Source organism: Taudactylus pleione, unplaced genomic scaffold, assembly GCF_031769625.1.
Source record: "Taudactylus pleione unplaced genomic scaffold, aTauple2 ptg000730l, whole genome shotgun sequence".
Taxonomy (NCBI): Eukaryota; Metazoa; Chordata; class Amphibia; order Anura; family Myobatrachidae; genus Taudactylus; species Taudactylus pleione.
Window position 1 is genome coordinate 227,675 of NW_028285132.1, and position 25,734 is coordinate 253,408.

At 43.3% G+C, this 25,734-nt stretch overlaps 1 protein-coding gene across 1 annotated transcript in view; it reads left to right on the forward strand.

Moving 5' to 3' along the window:
* The window catches only part of LOC148477268 (uncharacterized), a 145,834-nt gene that overhangs the window by 75,205 nt on the left and 44,895 nt on the right, over positions 1-25,734 (forward strand). The window contains exon 7 of the mRNA XM_088456966.1: positions 19,364-19,710. Within this exon, the coding sequence (XP_088313092.1) occupies positions 19,364-19,710 (347 nt within the window). The remainder of the gene's footprint in view (positions 1-19,363; positions 19,711-25,734) is intronic.

A 25,734-nucleotide genomic window follows, 5' to 3' on the forward strand; every position in this document is an offset into this window, starting at 1 on the left:
GCAGCACTGTCACACAATCAGGAACTCCCTCCCCTGCAGCACTGTCACACAATCAGACACTCCCTCCCCTGCAGCACTGTCACACAATCAGACACTCCCTCCCCTGCAGCACTGTCACACGGTGGCCTACATGTCACACACACCTCCAGGCCTGGTAATAGTAAAGGAGGGGGGGTTGGAATATTACTGTCCCAATCTATCACATACACAGTTCTCCCACAGGTACCATCACTCACAGTTACATCATTTGTACATTCTATCAGGACTGTCACCCCTTTCTCTCTGCGTGTTGCTGTCTATCACCCACCTGGGCCACCCCAACAATGTCTGTTACATATTTCTGCCTGGTTCCCTCACTTCCTATCCTCAGACATCTCCACCATCATCATGGGTGATATCAGTATCACTACTGACAGCCCACAATCACCTCATGTCTCCAATCTACTCTCTGTAACCTCCTCTCTCAGCCTCTCCCAATGGTCTCCTCTACTCATCAGGAGGGTCACTGCCTTGTTCTGCTAACACCAAGGAAGAACTAGAAGAGGTTGTCTGTCATTGGTGCACATGTATAATATATAATGTATTGTTAGCTGTAACATGTATAGATTATATACAGTCAGTGATATATTACAAGAAAGAATTAGAAATGTGAATATAGAATGAAGCGTGTGTAATAAGGAAATTCTGAGCCATACGGCCCTACCATTAATTACTAATATTTATGTATATATACTGTATATATGTGTCTTTCTGACTTGTATATTGTTATATATTGAGATAATAAATTATTTCTTCTAAATTCCTCAATATTTATCAGCGTTTTATTCTCTGTACTCTTATGTCTTTTTCACATTCATTGGTGATCCCAAAACATCTTCCATAGAGAATATCTGATTCCTTTTACAGTTTAGATAAATTAGCCAGAGTATAACGTTTTGTACAATGTATCTCTTATTATACTCCTCATATGAATACTGTATCTATCCTGCAGTTATACAATACAATACACACTTTATTGTCATCAACAACAAAACAAAACATGTTAGAATGTCAACGAAATGTAAATTACAAACACTTCAGCATATAAAACAAACCAGTAAAACATTTCCATAATACTCAGGTCAGTGCATTGTGACAGTTCAATAGAGAACAGCGACATGGAACGAAGCCATTATATAACCGCTTTGTATGTGTGCGCACACTCCTAAAGCGTACATTTCATGGTAATCTTTCAAAAACCATGTAGTTGGGATGACTAGGATCAGCTTAGATGCTTCTAGTCCGCTTTTAATACTCTCATAGAGAACTAGAATTTGGGGCAGTTTTACACCTATTATTTTGCTTGCAGTCTTGACCACCCGCTCAGGAGCCCCCCGATCAGCAGCAGTACAATTTCCAAACCATGTAATTATCCCATAGGTCAGGACACTCTCTATTATACAACGATAAAAGCTTAAGGAATCCACCTCAATGACCATATCATCCAAAACCACTGGTAATTTGGGTCCACAATCCACCCTCCTGAAGTCAATTACCATCTCTTTAGTTTTTGTTGTATTTAGGAGTAAATAATTATCCTTACTCCATTCTAGCAATCTTTGCACCTCATACCGATAGGCTTCCTCCCCTCATTTCCTATCAGACCCACAATGGCGATGTCGTCAGCAAACTTCACAATCTTCACAGACTGTGAAGTTGAAAGTAACAGTCATAAGTAAATAGGGCTCAAAGCGCACCCCTGTGGGGCACCGGTTTTCACAAAACTTCCCCAGAAACACATCCCCCTAACTTAACCACTTGGGGCCTATCTGTCAAAAAATTCAAAACCCAATTGCACAAATGCCCATTTAGACCTAACTGAAAAAGCTTTGAGACCAAAGATGCCAGAATAATAGTATTAAGAGCAGAACTAAAATCAATAAATAAAATTCTAACATACAGTAAGACCTCTTCTGCTCTAAGTGAGTCTGCACCGGGTGTAAAACTGATAAAACAGCATCATCTGTAGAACGATTTACCCTATAACCAAATTGGTAAAGATCAAATCCAGCAGCAAAGGGGGATTTAATATGTTTCAGCACTAAAAGCTCAAAACATTTCATAACAATGGAAGTAAAAGCAATCGGGCGATAGTTGTTTAGACATTTAGGCACAGATTTTTTTGGGACAGGAACAATGGTTGTTTCTTTAAAACATTTTGGGACTTGGCAATATGCAAGGGACACATTATATATTAACGTAAAAGTCTCCCCTAACTCATTACAACATCCCATCTGGACCTGCAGCTTTACCCGGGGTTACCCTATGCAAACACTTCCGTATTAATAATTCATCTAACACTAAGGGTAACTCCTTAGGTTGAATTTCCGGGACCATAATTTTGGACACATTTTCCTTGTCAGTATTTGGGAATGCCATCTGATAAGCTCATTATGTGCAGCTCTGTATCTTGCTGTAGTTTGTGGCCTTATAGATGCATAAATTGCAGCTTTAGTGGAAGATGCCAAAAGTATATCAGACTGGAACTAAATCTATCTGCCTCTCATTTATATTGTGTGAGGGGTTCCAGCACCTCTGTTGCTCCCTGAGACCTTCCCTGGAGAGCCTGAGGGGATTTCTCAGACCGAACCTGAGCTGGCTTATCAGAGTGAGTGAGATTCTGTACATAATGGCTTCAGTTGGATATATTACCATGTGCCCTTTCTAAGAGGATACTCTGAGAGAAATAGGGTTATGTAACTGGCACCACCCTCCCTAATGTAATCTATGATGTCTAATGGTGAGGTTCTGTACATAATGGCTGCAGTTGGGGATAACTCAACATGCTCTATCTCTGAGGGTACACTGAGAAACAGGTGTATTTAACTGGAACCCTCCTCCCCAAAAAATATCTGTTGGAAAAAAATCAAAATAGATTGACTGTAATTGTATGATAAACCCCAGGTGCTAATAAATTCAGGCTGATGCTGTGAGGAGGTATGAGCAGGGCTCAAAGTGAGCCAGTATAGGGTAGTATGCCATACCGCCACTTCATTCAGTGTTCCAATTGGCAGTCATCGCTGGGACTAAATATGGAATCCCAGAGCCAAAATTGTAGCGGCAGCATTATTTGGAGATGTGTCCCACTGATCAGCACTGGCTTAATGAAGGATCAGATCCAGCGCCAGAGCGGATGCAGCAGCAGTGTATACTTGTAGCCGGCTGTGAACCAATTGTGGACCGGCAGCCAATTAAAAAGAGAAGTCAGCGATTGTCTTAAATTCGACGCTGGCCGCTAGCCAATCACGGCTTGTGGTCCAGCAGTCAATCAGAAGCAGTTGCACGGCTGCTTCTGATTGGCTGCCGGTACTCACCTTTGATTGGTTCATGGCCAGCACAATGTTTAAACTGTCGCTGCATCTGCCCTCATACCCTGGTGCTGGGGATTCAATACTCGGTCCAAGCGTCGATCAAAGATGTGTGTGTGTTCCTGCTGGGTGCCGTTCCACCACAGAAAGACCACTCCCTGCCAGATGGGGCGAAGCAGCTGGTCTCAGCCAGTGCTGATCAAAGAAATGCCCCTGCTTGGGGCCGAGCCATCCGTGGAGAGCCCACTGCCAGCCAGGGGGATGGGGAAGAGATGCAGCCAGTCTCTATCAGTGCAGATGGCCTGAGAGGTACTGGGGTGAGGTAATGTGAGCACTGTGAGGTGTTAGGTTGAAAGAGGGAAGCAGGTAGTGTCAGGTACAGGGGGTGTTAAAGGGAAGTAGGCAGTGAGAGAAGCAGGGGGGTGGGAGAGGGAAGTAGGCAGTGAGAGGGAAGTAGGCAGTGAGAGATGAAGGAGGTGGGAGAGGAAAACAGGCAGTGAGAGGTGAAGGAGATTGAAAAGGAAGCAGAGGCTAATTCCCATTATCAAAATACCTAAAGTTTGGGGGGGTTCAACTGAAATTTCCATACCCCCACTTCAAGGTGCCGTGAGAATGTCAGCTAGACTATGCATTGGCTTCCTTACTGACAGAGTAATGGCTGCTTCCATCACTGTGACAATGTGTACGGGGCATCTGATCAGATAATTATAATGGCCTATTAGTATAGGAGCTCCATCCAGTAGCAGCATAGTTGGTGTCTGTGATGGGGGTGCATTGGTACAGAATGGTAAATCTCTGATGTCTAGTTTACAAAGTAACTATGTATTTGGGAGAGCAGTAATGTACTGTAACCCTCCTATTGTATCTTTATGGGTGTAAAACCTGTTTAAAGTTTATTCCCTGCCGAGCCATCTGGTTTCTGTATTGTATGATACCAATGTCACAGAGAGTGTGGTCTGCACCCTGTCTCCCTTATCCTATGGGCACTAGGACCTGAAGTAGCTACCTCCAACCTGCCAAGTGCACTACTGTGCATGCTTGATTCCCTGCGTGTCATTCTCCTCTCAGCATATAGGACGTGACCGAGTGCTCACCATATAGAGGCCCCACAGAGACTCCAAATACCACTGTCACCTCTGTATAATACCAACATCCCACTGGCCCCACTGTGTGTGAACATAGGCGCACTACAGGTACTAGCATAACCCTTACATGCTCCTAGTTGTAACTGGTTATCACTGTATCCTGTACCTGCTGAGTATTGCATTACCCATTCATTATTCTGTACCTGCTTCTACCGGTTTATAAACAATTTCCTATCTAAAGTCTATCTGCTGTGTACTGACCTCCATCGCACACCGCTGCCACCTTCCACCATCGTAGTATCTGCCAATAGTCACATAGATGACTGTATGAATTGTCACCCAGGCATCATTGATATGGGAACTGTATTACTGGTAGATAGAGGCCATGCTGGATAGTATTTAGTATCCACTTGTCTAAGGTAATCTGCCATCATCAGTGTGATGGAATGAGATGTGTGATATGACGTAACTCATGTTACTGTTGTCCAATTTTGGATTGGCTGTCTCTATGCTCAGTGGACATAGCTTGATACCCTGTTCTGTGGGGTCATGTGAAGCTGACATGTTCAGGGAGAAGCCCAATGAGGAAGACTCCCAATCTTCAAAAAGTGAGGTCTGAGCAGGTGATGGCTGCTGTAATGTGACGGGGCCGCACCCTGTAAGTATTGGGATGACCCTTTATGCAGAGAGTGAGGTATGAGCAGGTGATGGCTGCTGTAATGTGACGGGGCCGCCCCCTGTAAGTATTGGGATGACCCTTTATGCAGAGAGTGAGGTATGAGCAGGTGATGGCTGCTGTAATGTGATGGGGCCGCCACCTGTTAAGCCTTGGGATTATTTTTGCAGAAAGTGATCCATTCATACTGTACATGGGTAGAAATACCGTGTCCATCACAGCCTCCATTGTGTCCTCCATCATCCAGCCCTGAGAGAGCGGCCTCAGTGATGCAGTAGCCAGGGCCAGCTAACCGTGTGCATGTTACTGATAAATGATATTACTCCCCTGCCTTCCAGCAGAGGCTTGCTGCATGTGGCTACCTGCTGGTGCTAGGGGGCAATCTCCTGAAGAACTAATGTGTGTATGACAGTGATGTTAGAATTGTCCACTTATAATACAAAATAAATTCTGAGTGACAGTGATGCATAATATGTAACTTTCCCAGCTCCAACTCACCTCTCAGATCAAGACTCCAAAAATGTGTCATCACACATTAAATGTTTCTCCAAGACATCTCAATTTTTGAAACAGGAAAATAGAGTCCATCTCGTGCATTACCGTTTTATTGTCAAAAGCACAAAAATCATACTAATAGCACAAAAAATATTCAATACACAATTACAGCATATAATTAGTCTTTGAATCTCAGTCTACTAGATTTAGGTTGTTGTGAGTGCAGAAAACACATAAACCAGCACCGCTACATCCCGGGACTTCAGTTATACTATGCTGCCTCTCCCAGCCAGCTTGTTGTGAAAGAGAACCACCCTCACCTGCCAACGCGTTTCAACCAGCATTGGGAAGGCCTTGGATGAAGACCATAATGGTTGAAATGTGCGAGCAGGTGAGGATGGTTTTCTTACACAAATATTCAGGCATCATGGTGGTCATTGGGGGATTCCATATTTGCTATTCATGTCCTTGCACATCTGCTTTTCTGCAGTAATACAGCCTGGAAGGTACAAAATAGGTTCCAAACACAGCATAGGCTGAGGATTGACCTGCACCACCTCTAAGCATGTGCAATAGTCTAGTCCTCTTACCGGTGGGAAAATAGACCCTGCAACACCCACTAACCCAGGATGGTTCCTGTAATTACACACATGCTCCATCCTTTACCCCCTTCTCTGCGGAACCTATTCTGACACTATTTGGGGTGATTACATTTCAATGTCAGTATTTATGCAGTAACAGAAGATAAATGTCTATGGATGGTGTTACCCATATACATGGTACCGGCTGTGTGACACTAGTAATGCCATTAACGAATACAGAGGGCTCACACACCAGCCCTTACCTAGATGTTACCATGTGTATCTGGGAGGTGACCACATCTTACCTTCATATTAATGGGGTAAGCAGAGTATTTCATAGAGTAGGAACTCTGGACGATTGGCTGACCATGGTGTCATTTGCTAGATAATACAGAGTAACAGTGGTGATGACAATAATTGTCTCTGCTTTGTATTATTTATACAGTGCCCACACAATACCTTGGTTTGTTTTTTTAAATCATTAGTTTCCTTATTTCTCCTAAAAAGAACAAAGATAATCTCCCCAAAAAGGCATTTTTTTAAATTAAATTACAAGAAAGTGAATGTTTTTATTTTGTTTTTCTAACCACCTCCAAGCAATACTTTGTGGTTTGTGCATCACCATTAACCCAGCATTCCAAAGCAGCAAAAGCTGGATACTACTCATTAGTTTCCCTAATAGAATGTATTTTTTTCAAATAATAATGTATTTTATAAATAAACTGCATAATATGTATCCCCTATATAACAACAACGTGGTCTGTTATTACTGCGGAGAGTGGTGCTGATATCTAATAGTATAATAATGTATTTATCTTCTCTGTGTATGACTGATATACATAATATATATCCCCTATATAACAACAACGTGGTCTGTTATTACTGCGGAGAGTGGTGACGATATCTAATAGACTAAAGACAATACTATAGGGGAGTGGCCTGGAGTAGCTAGGAGAAGGAAGCATTTTACCAGCTCTCCTGTATATATCCTTCAATTATCCTGTTTTTCCTGGTTGTTTCTCCCCCAAACTGGATATTCCAGTGTTTTACCCTTTCTAGACTAACTGGGCTCCGAGGTGGAAGTTTGCAGGCAGTGTCTCCCAGTGTATTTCCAGGAGTTTGCAGTGGCCAGGTCCTCTCTCACTGGGGCCTGTTTCTCCTGTCTCCAGCTCCCGGGGCTGTCTCCTGTTGTTATACTTACCTGTGGACTCGATCCTGGTGCCTGACTGCGTCCTGCGGGATCCGGTATGTGTCTCCTGCCGGTTCTTATTTGTATCAGTTGAGGAGTATTGGAAGCGGACATCAGCCATCTTCTCTTCTTGGGCGGTGGCTGCAAGTCTCCCTGTGCACCAACATCTCTGCTGCTGATCTGCCCTGTTGTTCCCGGCTTCAGTGGTCATCTGAGGATTTTTCCTGGGATTTCTCCTTTATACCTGCTGGCTGCTACCTCCCAGCTGTCGATCTCCTTGTGGCTGTGTGCTGGTAAGCTCTGGTGGTGCGCTAGCCGCCATCATCTTGCCAATGATTTCCCTCCTGGCTGCTGCTCAGGTTATCCTGCCTTGCTGTGATTATTATACTGGTGGCTACGTACCTCAAAGATGGCTGGCTCTATGCTACAAATTATCCAGGCTATTAATGCCCTTACTCTGGGGCTGCTTACCAAGCTTGAGGATGTGATGATCGGGTCTGTGAGTTCTGCAGCTGCTGTTCACATGTCTCCTGCAACAGTGCAATATTTGGATGTATTCTGTCCGAGGTCCTTTATCCTTTATTTATATGGCGCCACAAAGGTTCCGCAGCGCTTTACACAGTACATAAATGAGCACACAAGAAAAACCGTTAATAGTAATATAAAACAATGCAGGACAAGGACATGGTTTATACACATAGCTGCATAACACAAGCAGCAGGACATGAGCAACCAGGTGTTAGGTGCCGTTGTGGGACGTTAGGAGTAAATTATACTATAAGTAGGGGAAGGAGAAGCACATGAGGGACGAGGGCCCTGCTCATGAGAGCTTACATTCTAAAGGGGAAGGGCAGACAGACAGGGGCGACACAGATGGGGTAGATAGTGAGGAAGCATGGAGCAGGGGGTTAGTATATGTGCTGTGGAATGTGAGGGGCAGACAGACAGGGGTGACACAGATGGGGTAGTGAGGAAGGAGCATGGAGCAGTGGGTTAGGATATGAGCTGTGGAATGTGAGGGGCAGACAGACAGGGGCGACACAGATGGGGTAGATAGTGAAGAAGGAGCATGGAGCAGGGGGTTAGGATATGAGCTGTGGAATGTGAGGGGCAGACACACAGGGGTGACACAGATGGGGTAGATAGTGAGGAAGGAGCATGGAGCAGTGGGTTAGGATATAAGCTGCGGAATGTGTGTGTATAAGATGACCTGATGTTATGTAAAAATTAAGTCCTTCATTCATCTATCTCTATGACAGAAAATAGATTGTTTATGTGTTATTTACATGAGAGATGTACAAAATAAAAGTTGTAGCACTTTAATTATTGTGTGTTACATTTTAGCATCTAAATAAATCCTGATAAAAATGCAGCTATTATGGGACTGTCCCGCCATCCTAATACAGTAGTGACTACTTTAGTCCCAGCTGCTAGGTGCTATGCCATGCTCCTGTGAGTGGGTGCATCTCACATGCTAGACCCACTCACAAATGGGTGCAGCCATACATGATGTGGTCCCACAGGATGTTGCAGTACCCGGGCCCAGAATTTCTCTTGGCAGCCCTGGAGAGGACAGACAGAACCAGGAGGGCTTAGTGGTGGGATAACAAGGCCATGGAGGGAGGTGGTTGAGAGTGGAGGGATAGGAGAAGTGGGGGGAAAGAAGCAGAGGGTTGGAAGCAGACTGATGAGAGAAAAAAGGGGGAACAGCAAGTGGAGGAGACAAAAGGGGGAGGATAGGGATGGATAAAGTAGAGGATTATGTGGACATAGAATATGGGGGTTGTGTGAAGTAAGGGTGTTCATGCTGTGAACAAGGTAATAATTGAGATGTAGACTGGAGTGGAGGCTGTGAGATATAGACTGTGTGATGTGGAGGCTGTGAGATATAGAGTCAGAGTGGATTAAAGTTGTTAAATGTTCAAAAATACATGTAAAGAACAGTGCTGCTAATGTATGAGCGCAGCTATAAAAGTGATATATAAAGGAGAGGTATGTGAGCAGTGGGTGCAGGAATTAGTTATTAAACAAATGATTAAAGTGGACAGATGTGACACAATTGGAAAAGGCAATACAAAATGAATTTATGTAGTATGAGGACAAAATGACAATGTACCCGAGCTGACCCAGTCCGAAGTGTTCTGATCAACAACGATCAATCAACAAGAGCAGCACACAGATAGGGGAGTATCTGCAGTGTCCAAGCAGCGAGTGCAGTAAGGAGTTGCCTGGATACAGCAGAAGATGGAGATTCTGGTAATTCATGTAAGTTGCTTGTTGTTGTTCAGAGAGTTTTCTGGTTTTGAGTTTCTTTTCCCTCAGTTTTCCTCCAGTTTAACTCCGGCGTAACTCCCACTTAGTTATCAAATAGGTCTGTGTTAACCTCCGATTCTGAAGCCCTCTCGGCTTATGGATGTCTCAAATTTGATGAGGTTCGTACAGAGATCCGTTCCCCACTTCCAACATACAAGTTAAAGTTCCGGGACTTAGCGTTAAAGTACTTCATGCCCCTTTTTATTTACTCTTCAATGCCAGAAAGTTTACAGAATTTATTGCTCCCATGCTCCATAGTGTGTCCTTGGGGAGATGGAGACGGGACTATTTCTATAATTTCACAAGAGGCTGAGGCCTGGACAGACTAAGATTAATAATTTGAAACCTAATATTTAGTTCTAAGGTCTTTGGATATTTTCTTTTTGTTTATTATTTATCCAGTTGTTTGAATTATTTAATTACTTTGCTTATTTGGTTTTCATATATATAAGTACAATGTTACATATTTTATATGGAAGAAACACCATCCCTTTGAAATATGGGAGAACCTATTTTAGGGTCATTAGTCTATTGCTCTCATCAGATACATGGGTTTCTGTTATCCTGTATTTCTGTGGATGGAGGGGGGGGGTTTAGGTAGTTTGTGTAGAATGGGGAAGGGAATTAGGGATCCAGGTATACCTAGGTTAAGGTTAGGTTATACAGGGTGGGGGGTTATGGGGTGGGTTGTTTTGGTCTTTTTCTTTTAATTTCTTCTATTTATGTGTGTAGTTTTGATATCCGGGCAGATCTGGGAGATTCCCCCTTTTTTCTCTTATATTTGACACTCTATAATGTTGCATATGCAATCAATATATCTAAAAGTGGTTAGTTTCTTTGTATGTGTATCTATGGATATATGAGCCCAAAAGGCGCGTTCGGGCTCTTCATATTCTTTACATATATGATGCAGACTATGATGTATATCCTGTTTTTGATATAATGTCAGTCGCTTGTGTAACATGTCTTATGCTAATATATACTGTGTATTGTGTCTGTTTATTCAGATCTGCTGTGCTATATTTGCCATTTTATATTATTGTATAATGTTTTATTTATTTTCAAAATACTATGTGACTGGAATGTTGCTACAGCCCTGTCTTGTATTAGCTCATAGAAATGCTTTTCTCTTGTGTGACATCTGATGTCTACCAAGACTTGATTTATGTTGAAAACATTTCCCACACTCAGAGCATGAAAATGGTTTCTCGCCTGTATGAGTTGTCTGATGTTTAACAAGATCTGATTTATTTATAAAACATTTCCCACACTCAGAGCATGGAAATGGCCTCTCACCAGTGTGACGTTTCTGATGTCTAACAAGATCTGATTTATATGTAAAACATTTCCCACACTCAGAACATGGAAATGGTTTCTCACCTTTGTGACGTCTCTGATGTTTAACAAGATCTAATTTATATCTAAAACATTTCCCACACTCAGAGCATGGAAATGGTTTCTCACCTATGTGAGTTTTCTGATGTTTAACAAGAGCTGATTTATATGTAAAAAATGTCCCACACTCAGAGCATGGAAATGGCCTTTCACCTGTGTGATGTCTCTGATGTGTAACAAGAACTGATTTATATGTAAAACATTTCCCACACACAGAACATAAAAATGGCCTCTCACCTGTGTGAGTTCTTTGATGTTCAACAAGAGCTGATTTCTGTGTAAAACATTTCCCACACTCAGAGCATGGAAATGGGTTCTCACCTGTGTGACTTCTTTGATGTATAACAAGAGCTGCTTTATATGTAAAACATTTCCCACACTGAAAACATGAAAATGGCTTCTCACCTGTGTGTGTTCTCTCATGTATAACAAGATATGATTTCTCTGTAAAACATTTCACACACTGAGAACATGAAAATGGCTTCTCACCTGTGTGACGTCTCTTATGTCTATTAAGAGCTTTTTTATGTGGAAAATATTTCCCACATTCAGGACATGGAAATTGTTTCTCACCTGTGTGACTTCTCTGGTGTGTCACAAGAAGAGATTTACATGAAAAACATTTCCCACAGTTAGAACAGGGAGAGTTTTTATCACCGATATGAGCTGCACTATGTGTAACAAAAGCTGAGGTATCAGGTGAACAGTCCTCACGGTTAGAGGGGTTAGATGATATTGCTGTACTGTGATGTACTGGATGTATATTTAGTATAATAGGGCTGTCTCCTAGATAAACTTGAGTGATGTTATCTTCTATTTCAATATCTTTAGACAAAATGAGATCTCCCTTCAGCTTGATGCTTGTGCTTCCATCTGCTAGAAATAAAATATCACTTATTATTCACAGCTCTTTATATAGTGCACACTGTGAATATATACTCATTCACATCAGTTCTTGCCCAAATGCAGCTTACCATCTATATTCGCTATCACATGTACATACATATACAAATTATGGTTAATTTGTTTCAGATGCCAATTAGCCTACCAGTATGATTTTTGGAGCGTTGGAGTAAACACATACAAACTCCACACAGATAGCGCCTTGGTTGGGAACTCAGTTCTGTGAGACAGGAATGCTGACCACTACACCAACATGTTACTATAATGAATATGTTTATTTGTTTAATTTCAACTTGTAAACTGTGACCACTGTATTATAATTACAAATGTACAACAAATATGAGTCTCTATGAACACTGGTAAAGAGAAAATATAGGGTAAGCATGTTTAATCATAAACAAATTAGCGTTCGCTTTACATTACACCAGATATATAGCTTAATTTAGTATTCATTTCGAATAGCGCTTACTGCTTAATTCACTAAGATGTCCTCCAGGTAAGCTGCGCTCCACAGTCATTACCCATAAGTCCAGGGCCTGCTGAGTGCATGAAGGATCTTTCACCTATTCCTGCAGTACCTATTATCCCGAGTAATTACACATCAATGTCTGATTTCTGTCATAATATAACAGACAAAAATATTATGAAGGTTTTCCAGCTTTATAGACCCCATCTTGTCTGTCGTATGTATATATTAGGTAATGTTACCTTTGCCCTGCAATCTACGTAGAAGGAGGATTGTGTCCTTGCACTTTAATGCTAGCTAATTGGAATATAGATATTTCATCAGCACAATGGGATATTGTTAGTCACATATGTTCATAGTTATGTGGGCTAGCTTGCTGGGGAGGATATTGTTAGTCACACGTGCTCTTAGTTATGTGGGCTAGCTTGCTGGGGAGGATATTGGTAGTCACACATGCTCATAGTTATGTGGGCTAGCTTGCTGGGGAGGATATTGTTAGTCACACATGCTCATAGTTATGTGTGATAGCTTGCTGGGGAGGATATTGTTAGTCACACATGCTCATAGTTATGTGGTCTAGCTTGCTGGGGAGGATATTGTTAGTCACAGATGCTCATAGTTATGTGGGCTAGCTTGCTAGGGAGGATATTGTTAGTCACACATGCTCATAGTTATGTGGGCTAGCTTGCTGGGGAGGATATTGTTAGTCACACATGCTCATAGTTATGTGGGCTAGCTTGCTGGGGAGGATATTGTTAGTCACATATGCTCATAGTTATGTGGGCTAGCTTGCTGGGGAGGATATTGTTAGTCACACATGCTCATAGTTATGTGTAATAGCTTGCTGGGGAGGATATTGTTAGTCCCATATGCTCATAGTTATGTGGGCTAGCTTGCTGGGGAGAATATTGTTAGTCACACATGCTCATAGTTATGTGGGCTAGCTTGCTGGGGAGGATATTGTTAGTCACACATGCTCATAGTTATGTGGGCTAGCTTGCTGGGGAGGATATTGTTAGTCACATATGCTCATAGTTATGTGTGATAGCTTGCTGGGGAGGATATTGTTAGTCACACATGCTCATAGTTATGTGGTCTAGCTTGCTGGGGAGGATATTGTTAGTCACATATGCTCATAGTTATGTGGGCTAGCTTGCTGGGGAGGATATTGTTAGTCACATATGCTCATAGTTATGTGGTCTAGCTTGCTGGGGAGGATATTGTTAGTCACACATGCTCATAGTTATGTGGGCTAGCTTGCTGGGGAGGATATTGTTAGTCACACATGCTCATAGTTATGTGGCCTAGCTTGCTGGGGAGGATATTGTTAGTCACACATGCTCATAGTTATGTGGGCTGGTAAAGAGAAAATATAGGGTAAGCATGTCTAATCATAAACAAATTAGCGTTCGCTTTACATTACACCAGATATATAGCTTAATTTAGTATTCATTTCGAATAGCGCTTACTGCTTAATTCACTAAGATGTCCTCCAGGTAAGCTGCGCTCCACAGTCATTACCCATAAGTCCAGGGCCTGCTGAGTGCATGAAGGATCTTTCACCTATTCCTGCAGTACCTATTATCCCGAGTAATTACACATCAATGTCTGATTTCTGTCATAATATAACAGACAAAAATATTATGAAGGTTTTCCAGCTTTATAGACCCCATCTTGTCTGTCGTATGTATATATTAGGTAATGTTACCTTTGCCCTGCAATCTACGTAGAAGGAGGATTGTGTCCTTGCACTTTAATGCTAGCTAATTGGAATATAGATATTTCATCAGCACAATGGGATATTGTTAGTCACATATGTTCATAGTTATGTGGGCTAGCTTGCTGGGGAGGATATTGTTAGTCACACGTGCTCTTAGTTATGTGGGCTAGCTTGCTGGGGAGGATATTGGTAGTCACACATGCTCATAGTTATGTGGGCTAGCTTGCTGGGGAGGATATTGTTAGTCACACATGCTCATAGTTATGTGTGATAGCTTGCTGGGGAGGATATTGTTAGTCACACATGCTCATAGTTATGTGGTCTAGCTTGCTGGGGAGGATATTGTTAGTCACAGATGCTCATAGTTATGTGGGCTAGCTTGCTAGGGAGGATATTGTTAGTCACACATGCTCATAGTTATGTGGGCTAGCTTGCTGGGGAGGATATTGTTAGTCACATATGCTCATAGTTATGTGGTCTAGCTTGCTGGGGAGGATATTGTTAGTCACACATGCTCATAGTTATGTGGGCTAGCTTGCTGGGGAGGATATTGTTAGTCACACATGCTCATAGTTATGTGGGCTAGCTTGCTGGGGAGGATATTGTTAGTCACATATGCTCATAGTTATGTGTGATAGCTTGCTGGGGAGGATATTGTTAGTCACACATGCTCATAGTTATGTGTGATAGCTTGCTGGGGAGGATATTGTTAGTCACATATGCTCATAGTTATGTGGGCTAGCTTGCTGGGGAGGATATTGTTAGTCACATATGCTCATAGTTATGTGGTCTAGCTTGCTGGGGAGGATATTGTTAGTCACACATGCTCATAGTTATGTGGGCTAGCTTGCTGGGGAGGATATTGTTAGTCACATATGCTCATAGTTATGTGGTCTAGCTTGCTGGGGAGGATATTGTTAGTCACATATGCTCATAGTTATGTGTGATAGCTTGCTGGGGAGGATATTGTTAGTCACACATGCTCATAGTTATGTGGTCTAGCTTGCTGGGGAGGATATTGTTAGTCACACATGCTCATAGTTATGTGGGCTAGCTTGCTGGGGAGCATATTGTTAGTCACATATGCTCATAGTTATGTGGTCTAGCTTGCTGGGGAGGATATTGTTAGTCACACATGCTCATAGTTATGTGTGATAGCTTGCTGGGGAGGATATTGTTAGTCACACATGCTCATAGTTATGTGGGCTAGCTTGCTGGGGAGGATATTGTTAGTCACACATGCTCATAGTTATGTGGCCTAGCTTGCTGGGGAGGATATTGTTAGTCACATATGCTCATAGTTATGTGGGCTAGCTTGCTGGGGAGGATATTGTTAGTCACATATGCTCATAGTTATGTGGGCTAGCTTGCTGGGGAGGATATTGTTAGTCACACATGCTCATAGTTATGGGTGATAGCTTGCTGGGGAGGATATTGTTAGTCACATATGCTCATAGTTATGTGTGATAGCTTGCTGGGGAGGATATTGTTAGTCACACATGCTCATAGTTATGTGTGATAGCTTGCTGGGGAGGATATTGTTAGTCACACATGCTCATAGTTATGTGTGATATCTTGCTGAGACCAGTAGCCGGTACTGTGACCTTGGTGCCTACAGAATAACCTGCATATTGTTATGTCATTAAGCTGAAGTCAGATAGAAAGCAGAAACAAGAGACTGATGATTCTAGGAATAATGAGACATCAATATAAAAGTAGCCGTTATATAAACAGTAAATGAATGGCGGCTGTATGGAGATAAAATACCATAAGTCACAATGCTATATATAATAGAAAATATGATGTGAATTAGAAATAACTCCATATATGTAGTTTGTTATTACAGCAGACTGATACAAGCTTGTGTAATTTTGGCCGTGCAGGTGAGAATGAGACCCCGAGGCTGAGAACAGCTAGAAGCCGGCACTATGGAGAAACGGGATACAGTCAGCATCCCACCTTACGGGATGCCGACGGTCTAACTACAGGCGCCGGATTCCAAACAGTAGTCAGGATCCCGGCTCCAGTATACCGTCCGCCAGCACACAGTGATATGATGTGAGGAGGAGAGCAGGAGTATAATAATGGCTGATGGCTCCTGATGTATGAGATACACCAGAGAGTGTGGGGAGGAGACTGGTCAGATCTCTGGGCTGGTAACACACAGTGATATGATGTGAGGGGGAGAGCAGGAGTATAATAGGGGCTGATGGCTCCTGATGTATGAGATACACCAGAGAGTGTGGGGAGGAGACTGGTCAGATCTCTGGGCTGGTAACACACAGTGATATGATGTGAGGGTGAGAGAAGGAGTATAATAGGAGCTGATGGCTCCTGACTCCCCCACTGGGCTGATACATTTCTCTCATTAGTCTGTACTGACAGAGGAGTGTGTAGGATAAGAGATTGCTGTAGTGACTGACCAAGGCAAATATGTGACTCTGTTTTGTACTTAGTGATCATTACTCACCTGTGCTGATATCTGTAGGGATTTCCTTCTCACACTGCTGATCCTTCATTACATACGTCTTTTCTTCTCTCTCTAAATCTTTTGCCTTATTATCAGTCTCATATGTCTCTTCTTCTCTGTCTATATCTTCTGCCTTATTATCAGTCTCATATGTCTCTTCTTCTCTGTCTATATCATTTATTGTAATATTAGTCAGATCTTCACCCTAATTAAATCATAGAAAAAACAATCACATAATATCTGATGTCATTACATGAAATGTAACAGTATAATATCAGTGCCATAGACACACAGCTCCTCTGCACATCATATAGGGCCTGATTCTGGGGGAGGGGGTAAAGCAAAAACAAGTAACTTTGCACCAAGACAAACCATGCTGCATTACAGGGGGGCAAAAACATTTAATTTTTGCATGCAGGGTAAATACTGAACAGCTTTGTTACACAGTAATTTAGATTTCAGTTTGGATAAACCCCCCCCCCCCCTCAAAATCTAAATCCATCTTGTGGCAGGAGGGTCACGGAGCCACAGCTGAGTAGGATGGTTTTTAGGAGCAGAGTGGGTTGGGACATACTCACCGCCTGATTACCTGGGTGTAGGATGCTTTGCTGGTCTGGTGCAGGTCTTGCAGCTTGCTGAGATATCAGCAAGGTAACAGCACCTGTGAGCATGGCTTAAAGCTTTCCTGAGAACAAGTATCAGGGCTCCTGGTGCTGAAAAAGTCGGCCAGGCGATATCCTGGGTAGGAGTGTGGTTAGCATCATGGTGCCGGGACCAGGAGGGTCCACTGATCTTATGTATATCGGCTGTGACCGAAGGTATAAACCCACTGCTGTGATTGCTGTATTATACACCTGCTGCTCTGATTGCTGTATTATACACCAGAAAATGACAGCGTCTGAGGACACGGGGGCGTTCTTCAACACCTTTGAGAGAACTATGACACGCCTAGGATGGTTACGGAGGAATGGGTAAGTAGATTGGCGCCATACTTAAAAGAGCAGCTCAAAGAGTTTACACTGACCTACCTGAGCAGCAAGCAGCTTCATATACCCACCTAAAGGCAGCTATACTTGCTAGGATAAGGGTGATGGGACCTGGCAATGCTTAAAGTTTCCATGACTGGGAGTTTTCCCCTTCACAGGCTCCCCAAATACAGTTAGCAGAGTTGGCCAGATTGGGTAAAGCATGTTTAAAACCCAAGGCAAATGCGGTTTAGGGGGCGAATGAGGGGAGTAAGGGCATGTTCATCGCCATTGTCCAAAGCATTCTTAACCCGTGGAATGTGCCACAGGCCAAGTGGCCAGACCAACTATCAGCATGTGCATCAGGCTTTCCTCTCCTAAGGACTTGACTCTGTCCTGAGTGGCACTACAAATTGAAGGCCATGAGGTCTGGGCCCTTGTGGATACAGGGAGCAAACTATTTATGGTGTCCAGAGAATTAGTTACAAAAGAAGCGGACCAAGTATTAACCTCCTGTGAGGGTGCTGTGTTTACATGGGGCTACTGAAGAACATTCCTGAGTACAATTGTAACAGCAGTTTTTCAAAAATCACCATACCTCCTAATATAGGGATGGATTTTCCCTTGTTATGGGTCGGGCCAATAAAGATAAGCCAGAGATCGACAATCGAAAAATGACGCCCTTCGGACACAGTACCTGTGAATGTGCTCATGAAGTGGGAACTGAGGAGGAGACTCAGAAATATTCCGGAAGATAAGGAATTGGCTAACATATCGTCCTGTCCATTGTCCAAGGGCATAGTGAAACCAGTAATGGCCACAGAATGGCCAGGGGAACATTGTATGGACAATAACTGGTCGCCTATAGAAAAGGATGTCTTTACAGGTCTTTTCACAGGGTCAGCTAAATGATAGTAACTTGGTGAATGCTTTCCAAAATGTGGTTAAGATAAATGGCAGAATAGAGACAACACTAATGCCAGTGAGCACCACATATTTTGCATTGAAAGGTGACTTATTGTATCGGGTTGCCTATGTGCAAGGTACAAAGTTAGACCAGTTGTTGGTTCCCCTGGTACATGAACCGTTGGTACTTCAGATGGCTCACGCGGATTTGGGGAGGGCATTTGGGGGGGGCAGTAAAAACTCTTCAGTGAATACAATGTAGATTTTTTAGGCCTCGCATCTATGCAGCAGTAAAGTAATTTTTTGCAGTAATAGTCCCCTGGCCACAATTTAGAGCGCTCTTGGTACCCCTGCCGGTCATTGCAGTCCCGTTTGAATGGATTGGGATAGATCTAGTAGGTACGGTTAAGAAGTCAGCTCGAGGTCACCAATATATATTGGTGAAATTAGACTATGCTACTAGATATCCCAAAGAAATACCAAATTGAAATATTAAATCTGATGAAAGACCTATGTTGGTTAGGGGTGGAAAGGATAATGAATTCGGTGTACCACCCACAGACTAATGGTTTGGTAGAGCAGTTCAACCACACTCTTAAACAAACGATTAAACGAGCTGTAAGTCAAGACAGTTGAGACTGGGATCCTGTTGCTGCCCTATTTGATGTTTGCAGTCCGGGAAGTGCCACAATCTTCTACAGCTTTAAGCCCATTTTTATGGGAGACAGCCCCAGGGAGTTCTAGACTTGTTAAAACAGGGATGGGAACAGCCAACAGCCCAGGACCCTAATGTTGTGCAGTTTGTGTCCCAGCTGTAAAACTGTTTAGGACTAATAAATCCCTTGGTAAAAGACCTTATGGACCAAGCCCAGCAGCGACAGAAACACAACTATGATACAACTGCAGTAGTTTGGTCCTTTAAATCTGGGGACAAGGTGTTAGTCCATGTTCCCATTGAAGAAAGTAAATTGTATGCCCTTTGGCAAGGACCATATGAGGTTATTGAAGCAGTAGGACAACTCAATTACAAGGTACACCAAGAAGGTAAGAGAAAGGTAGAACAGGTTTATCACGTTATCCTGTATACAACCCTGGTGAGAGAGTATCATCTGAGCCTCAGGTTTCACTATAAAACTCAAGAAACTGTGGTGTACCAATTAAAGAGACGTTACAACCAAAATCAACAAGCCATAGATATGGTAAAACGGAATCAAAATGCTTTCTCCCCCATTCTGGGTAGAACCCAAATTATAAAACATTATATTGTCACCCCACTGGGGTTTGTTGTGTATCAAGGACCTTATTGAATAACTGTCGCTAAACGGGGAGCCATAAATAGGAGGTAGAGGACATGATTCGACTGGGTGTAATAGAAGAGACGAGTAGTAAGTGGAACAATCCCATGGTGTTAGTGCCCAAACACTCGGGAGCTTTGAGATTCTGTAATCTCCTCCCCTCTCATCTATGGAGTGATGAAGCGATCGGATTACCAAAGTGATGATCCGCGACCAGCTGCTGGCTGTGCTGCTGGTAGCTGGCCCCTGCGGAGATGATCTAAGCAGGGGCCAGCTACAGATGTGTCCTCATACTGTATGAGTCATACATCAAGCCTCCTTGCGTGCTAAACAGCCCTTCTAGTCGAGCCATGCCGTGACCCGGTAGCGCCGAGCATCTTTTCGTGCGACTTTTTTGCACAGCTGTGTGAATTGTTAGCGCAAGCAGCTTCTGCTGATTACTATGATATGTGGCATGCCTATATTCTATGCGTCTGTGTCAGATGTTGGGGTGCAGAGAGCCAGGAATGGGAGGGGGCCCAAAGCATATTCTGGCACCTGGGCCCGCCACTGCTAAGGGCATTTAGCTAATCCCATTAGCAGAAACGCCAGAGGGATTGTTTCAATACTGAATATTACCATTTAGTTTACAAGGTGCCCCTGCGACATTACAAAGATCAATGAATAAACTGCTGAGGACTCATCAAGAGAAGTCAGCTGCATACTTAGATCATATTGTGAGTTGAAGTCAAGACTGCGAGTCACACCTCTCAAAGGTAGAGGCCGTTCTTGACTCCCTCCGGGCGCATGGGTTTACTGTCAACCCTGAGAAATACACCATCAGTATGTCAGAGGGGAGGAAAAAGAAAGGTGGATCACAAATGCAGAGTAACGTCTGGGAAGGCGAACGGGCAAGCTCGCCTGGAAGTCGGTCAGCTTCACCTAAGTTAAGGTTAAGTTACAGTTAAGAAATAGATCTCACAAAGAGGGTATGTGGAAGGAGAGTCCCAGAGCCACAGCTGAGGCCTTTCAGGTGCAAAGTGAGTTGGGACATACTCACCACCTCGTTACCTGGGTGTAGGATGTTATGCAGCTTGCTCAGATCATCAGTCAGGTAATGATCAGCACCTGAGAGCTTAACTTAAAGATTTCCTGAGAAACAAGGATCAAGGATCCTGATGCTGAACAAGTCGGCCAGGCAATAGGCTTGATAGGTTTAATGCCAACCCTGAGAAATGCACCATCAGAATGTAGTTAGCCATGGACAAGTAAAGCCCTGAATGAATAAAGTGGAGGCCGTATCCTCATGGCTAAACCAGAAAGGAAAACACAACTTAGGACCTCTATCTTCTTAGTGGGCTACTATCTGGATTTTGTGACCAAAGCAGCGCCAATAACCAAATGTTTCAAGAAAAAGAATCCAGATAGCATAGTCTGGACTAGTTATGCGGAGGCAGCTTGGAAAAATGTAACCACTTAACTGGCTAAAATTTTTCCCTAAAATGTCACCAAAATTGTAAATTTTTTTATGATCACATCATGTAATTAAATAGCTATTTAAACCTGATTTAAAATATATATATTTTTTTAACAAAAATGCAAAATCAAGTTTAAATAGCTATTAATTACATGATGAATGTGATGATAATAAAAAATCAACAATTATTATAGTTTAAAAAAAACCCACTGTATTAACTTTAATATATTTACAACAGCGGAGCCATGGCAGTGCGGAGGGAATAAATATATATATATATATATATATATATACACATATATACAGTCAGGTCCATAAATATTGGGACATTGACAGAATTTTCATATTTTGTCCTCTATTCACCACCACAATGGCTTTGAAATGAAACAAACAAGATGTGATTTAACTGCAGACTTTCAGATTTAATTTGAGGGTAATTACATCCAAATCAGGTGAACGGTGTAGGAATTACAATGGTTTCTATATGTGCCTCCCACATTTTAATGGCCCAAAAGTAATGGGACAAACTAAACAATCCTAAATCTAACTTTCACTTTTTAATACTTTGTTGCAAATCCTTTGCAGGCAATTACAGCCTGAAGTCTGGAACGCATAGACATCACCAGACGCTGGGTTTCATCCCTGGTGATGCTCTGCCAGGCCTCTACTGCAAATGTCTTCAGTTCCTGCTTGTTCTTGGGGGCATTTTCCCTTCAGTTTTGTCTTCATCAAGTGAAATGCATGCTCAATCGGATTCAGGTCAGGGGATTGACTTGGCCATTGCATAACATTCCACTTTTTAGCCTTAAAAAACTCTTTGGTTGCTTTTGCAGTATGCTTCGGGTCATTGTCCATCTGCACTGTGAAGCGCTGTCCAATGATTTCTGAAGCATATGACTGAATATGAGCATATAATATTGCCCGAAACACTTCAGAATTCATTCTGCTGCTTTTGTCAGCAGTCACATCATCAATAAATACAAGGGAACCAGTTTCATTGGCAGCCATACATGCCCACGCCATGACACTACCACCACCATGCTTCACTGATGAGGTGGTATGTTTTGGATCATGAGCAGTTCATTTCCTTCTCTTCTCTTCCCATCACTCTGGTACAAGGTGATCTTTGTCTCATCTGTCCATAGGATGTTGTTCCAGAACTGTAATGGCTTTTTTAGATGTTGTTTGGCAAACTCTAATCTGGTCTTCCTGTTTTTGTGGCTCACCAATGGTTTGCATCTTGTGGTGAACCCTCTATATTCACTCTTGTGAAGTCTTCTCTTGATTGTTGACTTTGACACATATACATCTACCTCCTGGAGAGTGTTCTTGATTTGGCCAACTGTTGTGAAGGGGTTTTTCTTCACCAGGGAAATAATTCTTTTGTCATCCACCACAGTTGTTTTCCGTGGTCTTCCGGGTCTTTTGGTGTTGCTGAGCTCTCCGGACCCCATTTCCTGGACCAGAGTGCTGAGGGGCCGATTCAGACCCACTCGCTAAGCCGCGATCGCACGGTAGCTGGCGATTTTTGTGTTCTGCGCATGTGTATGGTTCGCAGTGCGTGTGCCAGTCATTGCGATCGGGAAACGATCGCCCTTAACACACAGACAGTCCGCTAGTTTGAGTGACAGAAAGTGCCGTTTGTGGGTGGTAACAGGGGAAGGTGCTTGTGAACGGGGGAGGTGTGCTGCGAATGCAGGCATGTATGACCGTCAAAACGGCATTTACAGGGCGTACATAATTAAATGGGAGCATCATTGTACACGTCACCTGGCTCTTTTTTTGACTGAGGCACTTGCAGTGCTTGCGGTAGGGTAGGGTCTACTACAAGCACTGCGTTTGCCTTCGATGGTTCTCGATGGTTTAATACACGTCCTGGAGATGACGTGTGTTACGTAGGGAAAGGGGGCGGCATTAGACCAGCTTGCGATCACACAGCCGCCGCATGCTAAGACAAAGAGGGTGTCCTTAAGCCAGGCCGTGTGATCACAAAATTTGTACACCCGGCCCCCTTTGGCTGCATGCGATCGCGGCTTAGCGAGCGGATCTGAGTCGGGCCCGAGTTTTGTGTTTTTATATATATATATATATATATATATATATATATACACACGCAGAATTATGGTATAACATAACTTTGACAATTATTTTTCTTCGAGGTCCATAGGAATTACCTTGGGATATGAAGTTGGATCGCATCCAATGCACCAAACAGCAAAGCTTTGGAGCTCCCAGCATGCACTGGTCCTCCTCCCTACATACCCCGCCCCCAGCCATAGGCATTCATTTGTAAACAAGCCACGGCATGAGACGGAGAGTGGGGAAGGAAGAAAAATACACAAGAAACACTCAACATTCAAAGAGGGAATCTGTGAAAAAAAGGCTAAAGAACAGATCCCAACTGAGGAAAGGTGCGTCAGGGTGGGCGCCCTGTGGACCCTATAGACCTTGAAGAAAAAGAATTATCAAAGGTATGTTATACCATAATTCTGTATTTCTTATTCGGGTTCCATAGGGTCCACAGGAATTACCTTGGGGACGTCGTAAAGCAGTTCCCTGAATGGTGCGGATGCTCCTGCGCAGAGAGGAGAGTCCGCTGCCCAAAGGAAGCACCCTGGGAGGCAAACGTATCAAAAACATAAAACTGGATAAACGTATTAACGGAAGACCAAGTGGCTGCCTTGCAAAGCTGTTCAGCCGAGGCACCATGTCTTACCACCCACGATGATCCAACAGACCGAGTGGAGACCAGCCTGTGTATAGACTTGAGAAATAGTCATACGAAGCCAGCGAGCTAACGTTTGTTTGTTTGCTGGCCAACCTCGTTTGTGAAATCCATATAACACAAAGAGAGAGTCCGATTTCCTGATGGAACTGGTCCAATCCACGTAAATACGAAGGGCTCGAACCACATTCAGGGAAGCTTCACCTGCAGACAGTTCTAAGGACTGAAAGGCTGGGACTACAATGTCCTCATTTATATGAAAACGGGAAACAACCTGTGGGAGGTAGCCCGCCTTGGTATGGCAGACTGCTCTATTTTGATGAGAAATCTAATATGGAGAGCGACATGACAGAGCTTCCAAGTCAGAATCTCTGCGAGCTGACGAGGAGAAAAAGTGTTTTCCCTGTCAGCCATCTCAAGTCCACCTTATCCAAGGGTTCAAAAGGATGCTACTGCAGCGCCCTGAGAACCAAAGACAAATCCCACAGTGCCACCGGTGGGAGAAATGAAGGTTGCACCCGAAGAGCCCCCTGAAATAATGTTCTAACATCCGGCAGAGGGGCAATCTTGCACTGGAACCAAACAGTCAAAGCAGAAACTTGGACTCTCAAGGTAGCCAGGTAAAGACCTAAGTCTGATCCAATCTGAAGAAAAGCAAATACTCTTGATGACTTGAAAAACTCATATTTTCTGTGGGAACACTAAAGAAAAATTGAATGCCAAATTCTGTGATAAATGCGAGCAGAAGCAGGCTTCCTTGCTCTCAGCATCGTCTGAATCACAGAAGCCGAAAAACCCCTGGCTTTCAATACGGAAGACTCAAGAGCCATGCCGCCAAAGCCAGCCGAGGTAAATCCTGGTAAAGGCAGGGACCCTTGCATTAGCAGATCCTGACATACAGGCAGTGGAAGTGGACGGTCTATGGATAGTCATGTCAGATCGGAGAACCAATGCCTCCTGGGCCAGGAGGTCCCTCTGCATCCGCGGCTATTATACGCCCGCTGCTGTGAATGCTGTATTGTTGTGAATGCTGTATTATACACCCGCTGCTGTGAATGCTGTATTATACACCCGCTGCTGTGAATGCTGTATTATACACCCGCTGCTGTGAATGCTGTATTATACACCCGCTGCTGTGAATGCTGTATTGCTGTGAATGCTGTATTATACACCCGCTGCTGTGAATGCTGTATTATACACCTGCTGCTGTGAATGCTGCATTGTTGTGAATGCTGTATTATACACCCGCTGCTGTGAATGCTGTATTATACACCCGCTACTGTGATGGCTGTATTATACACCCGCTACTGTGATGGCTGTATTTTACACCCGCTGCTGTGATGGCTGTATTACACACCCGCTGCTGTGATGGCTGTATTACACACCTGCTGCTGTGAATGCTGTATTGTTGTGAATGCTGTATTATACACCCGCTGCTGTGAATGCTGTATTGTTGTGAATGCTGTATTATACACCCGCTGCTGTGAATGCTGTATTATACACCCGCTGCTGTGATGGCTGTATTATACACCCGCTGCTGTGAATGCTGTATTCTTGTGAATGCTGTATTATACACCCGCTGCTGTGAATACTGTATTATACACCCGCTGCTGTGATGGCTGTATTATACACCCGCTGCTGTGAATGCTGTATTGTTGTGAATGCTGTATTAAACACCCGCTGCTGTGAATGCTGTATTATACACCCGCTACTGTGATGGCTGTATTATACACCCGCTGCTGTAATG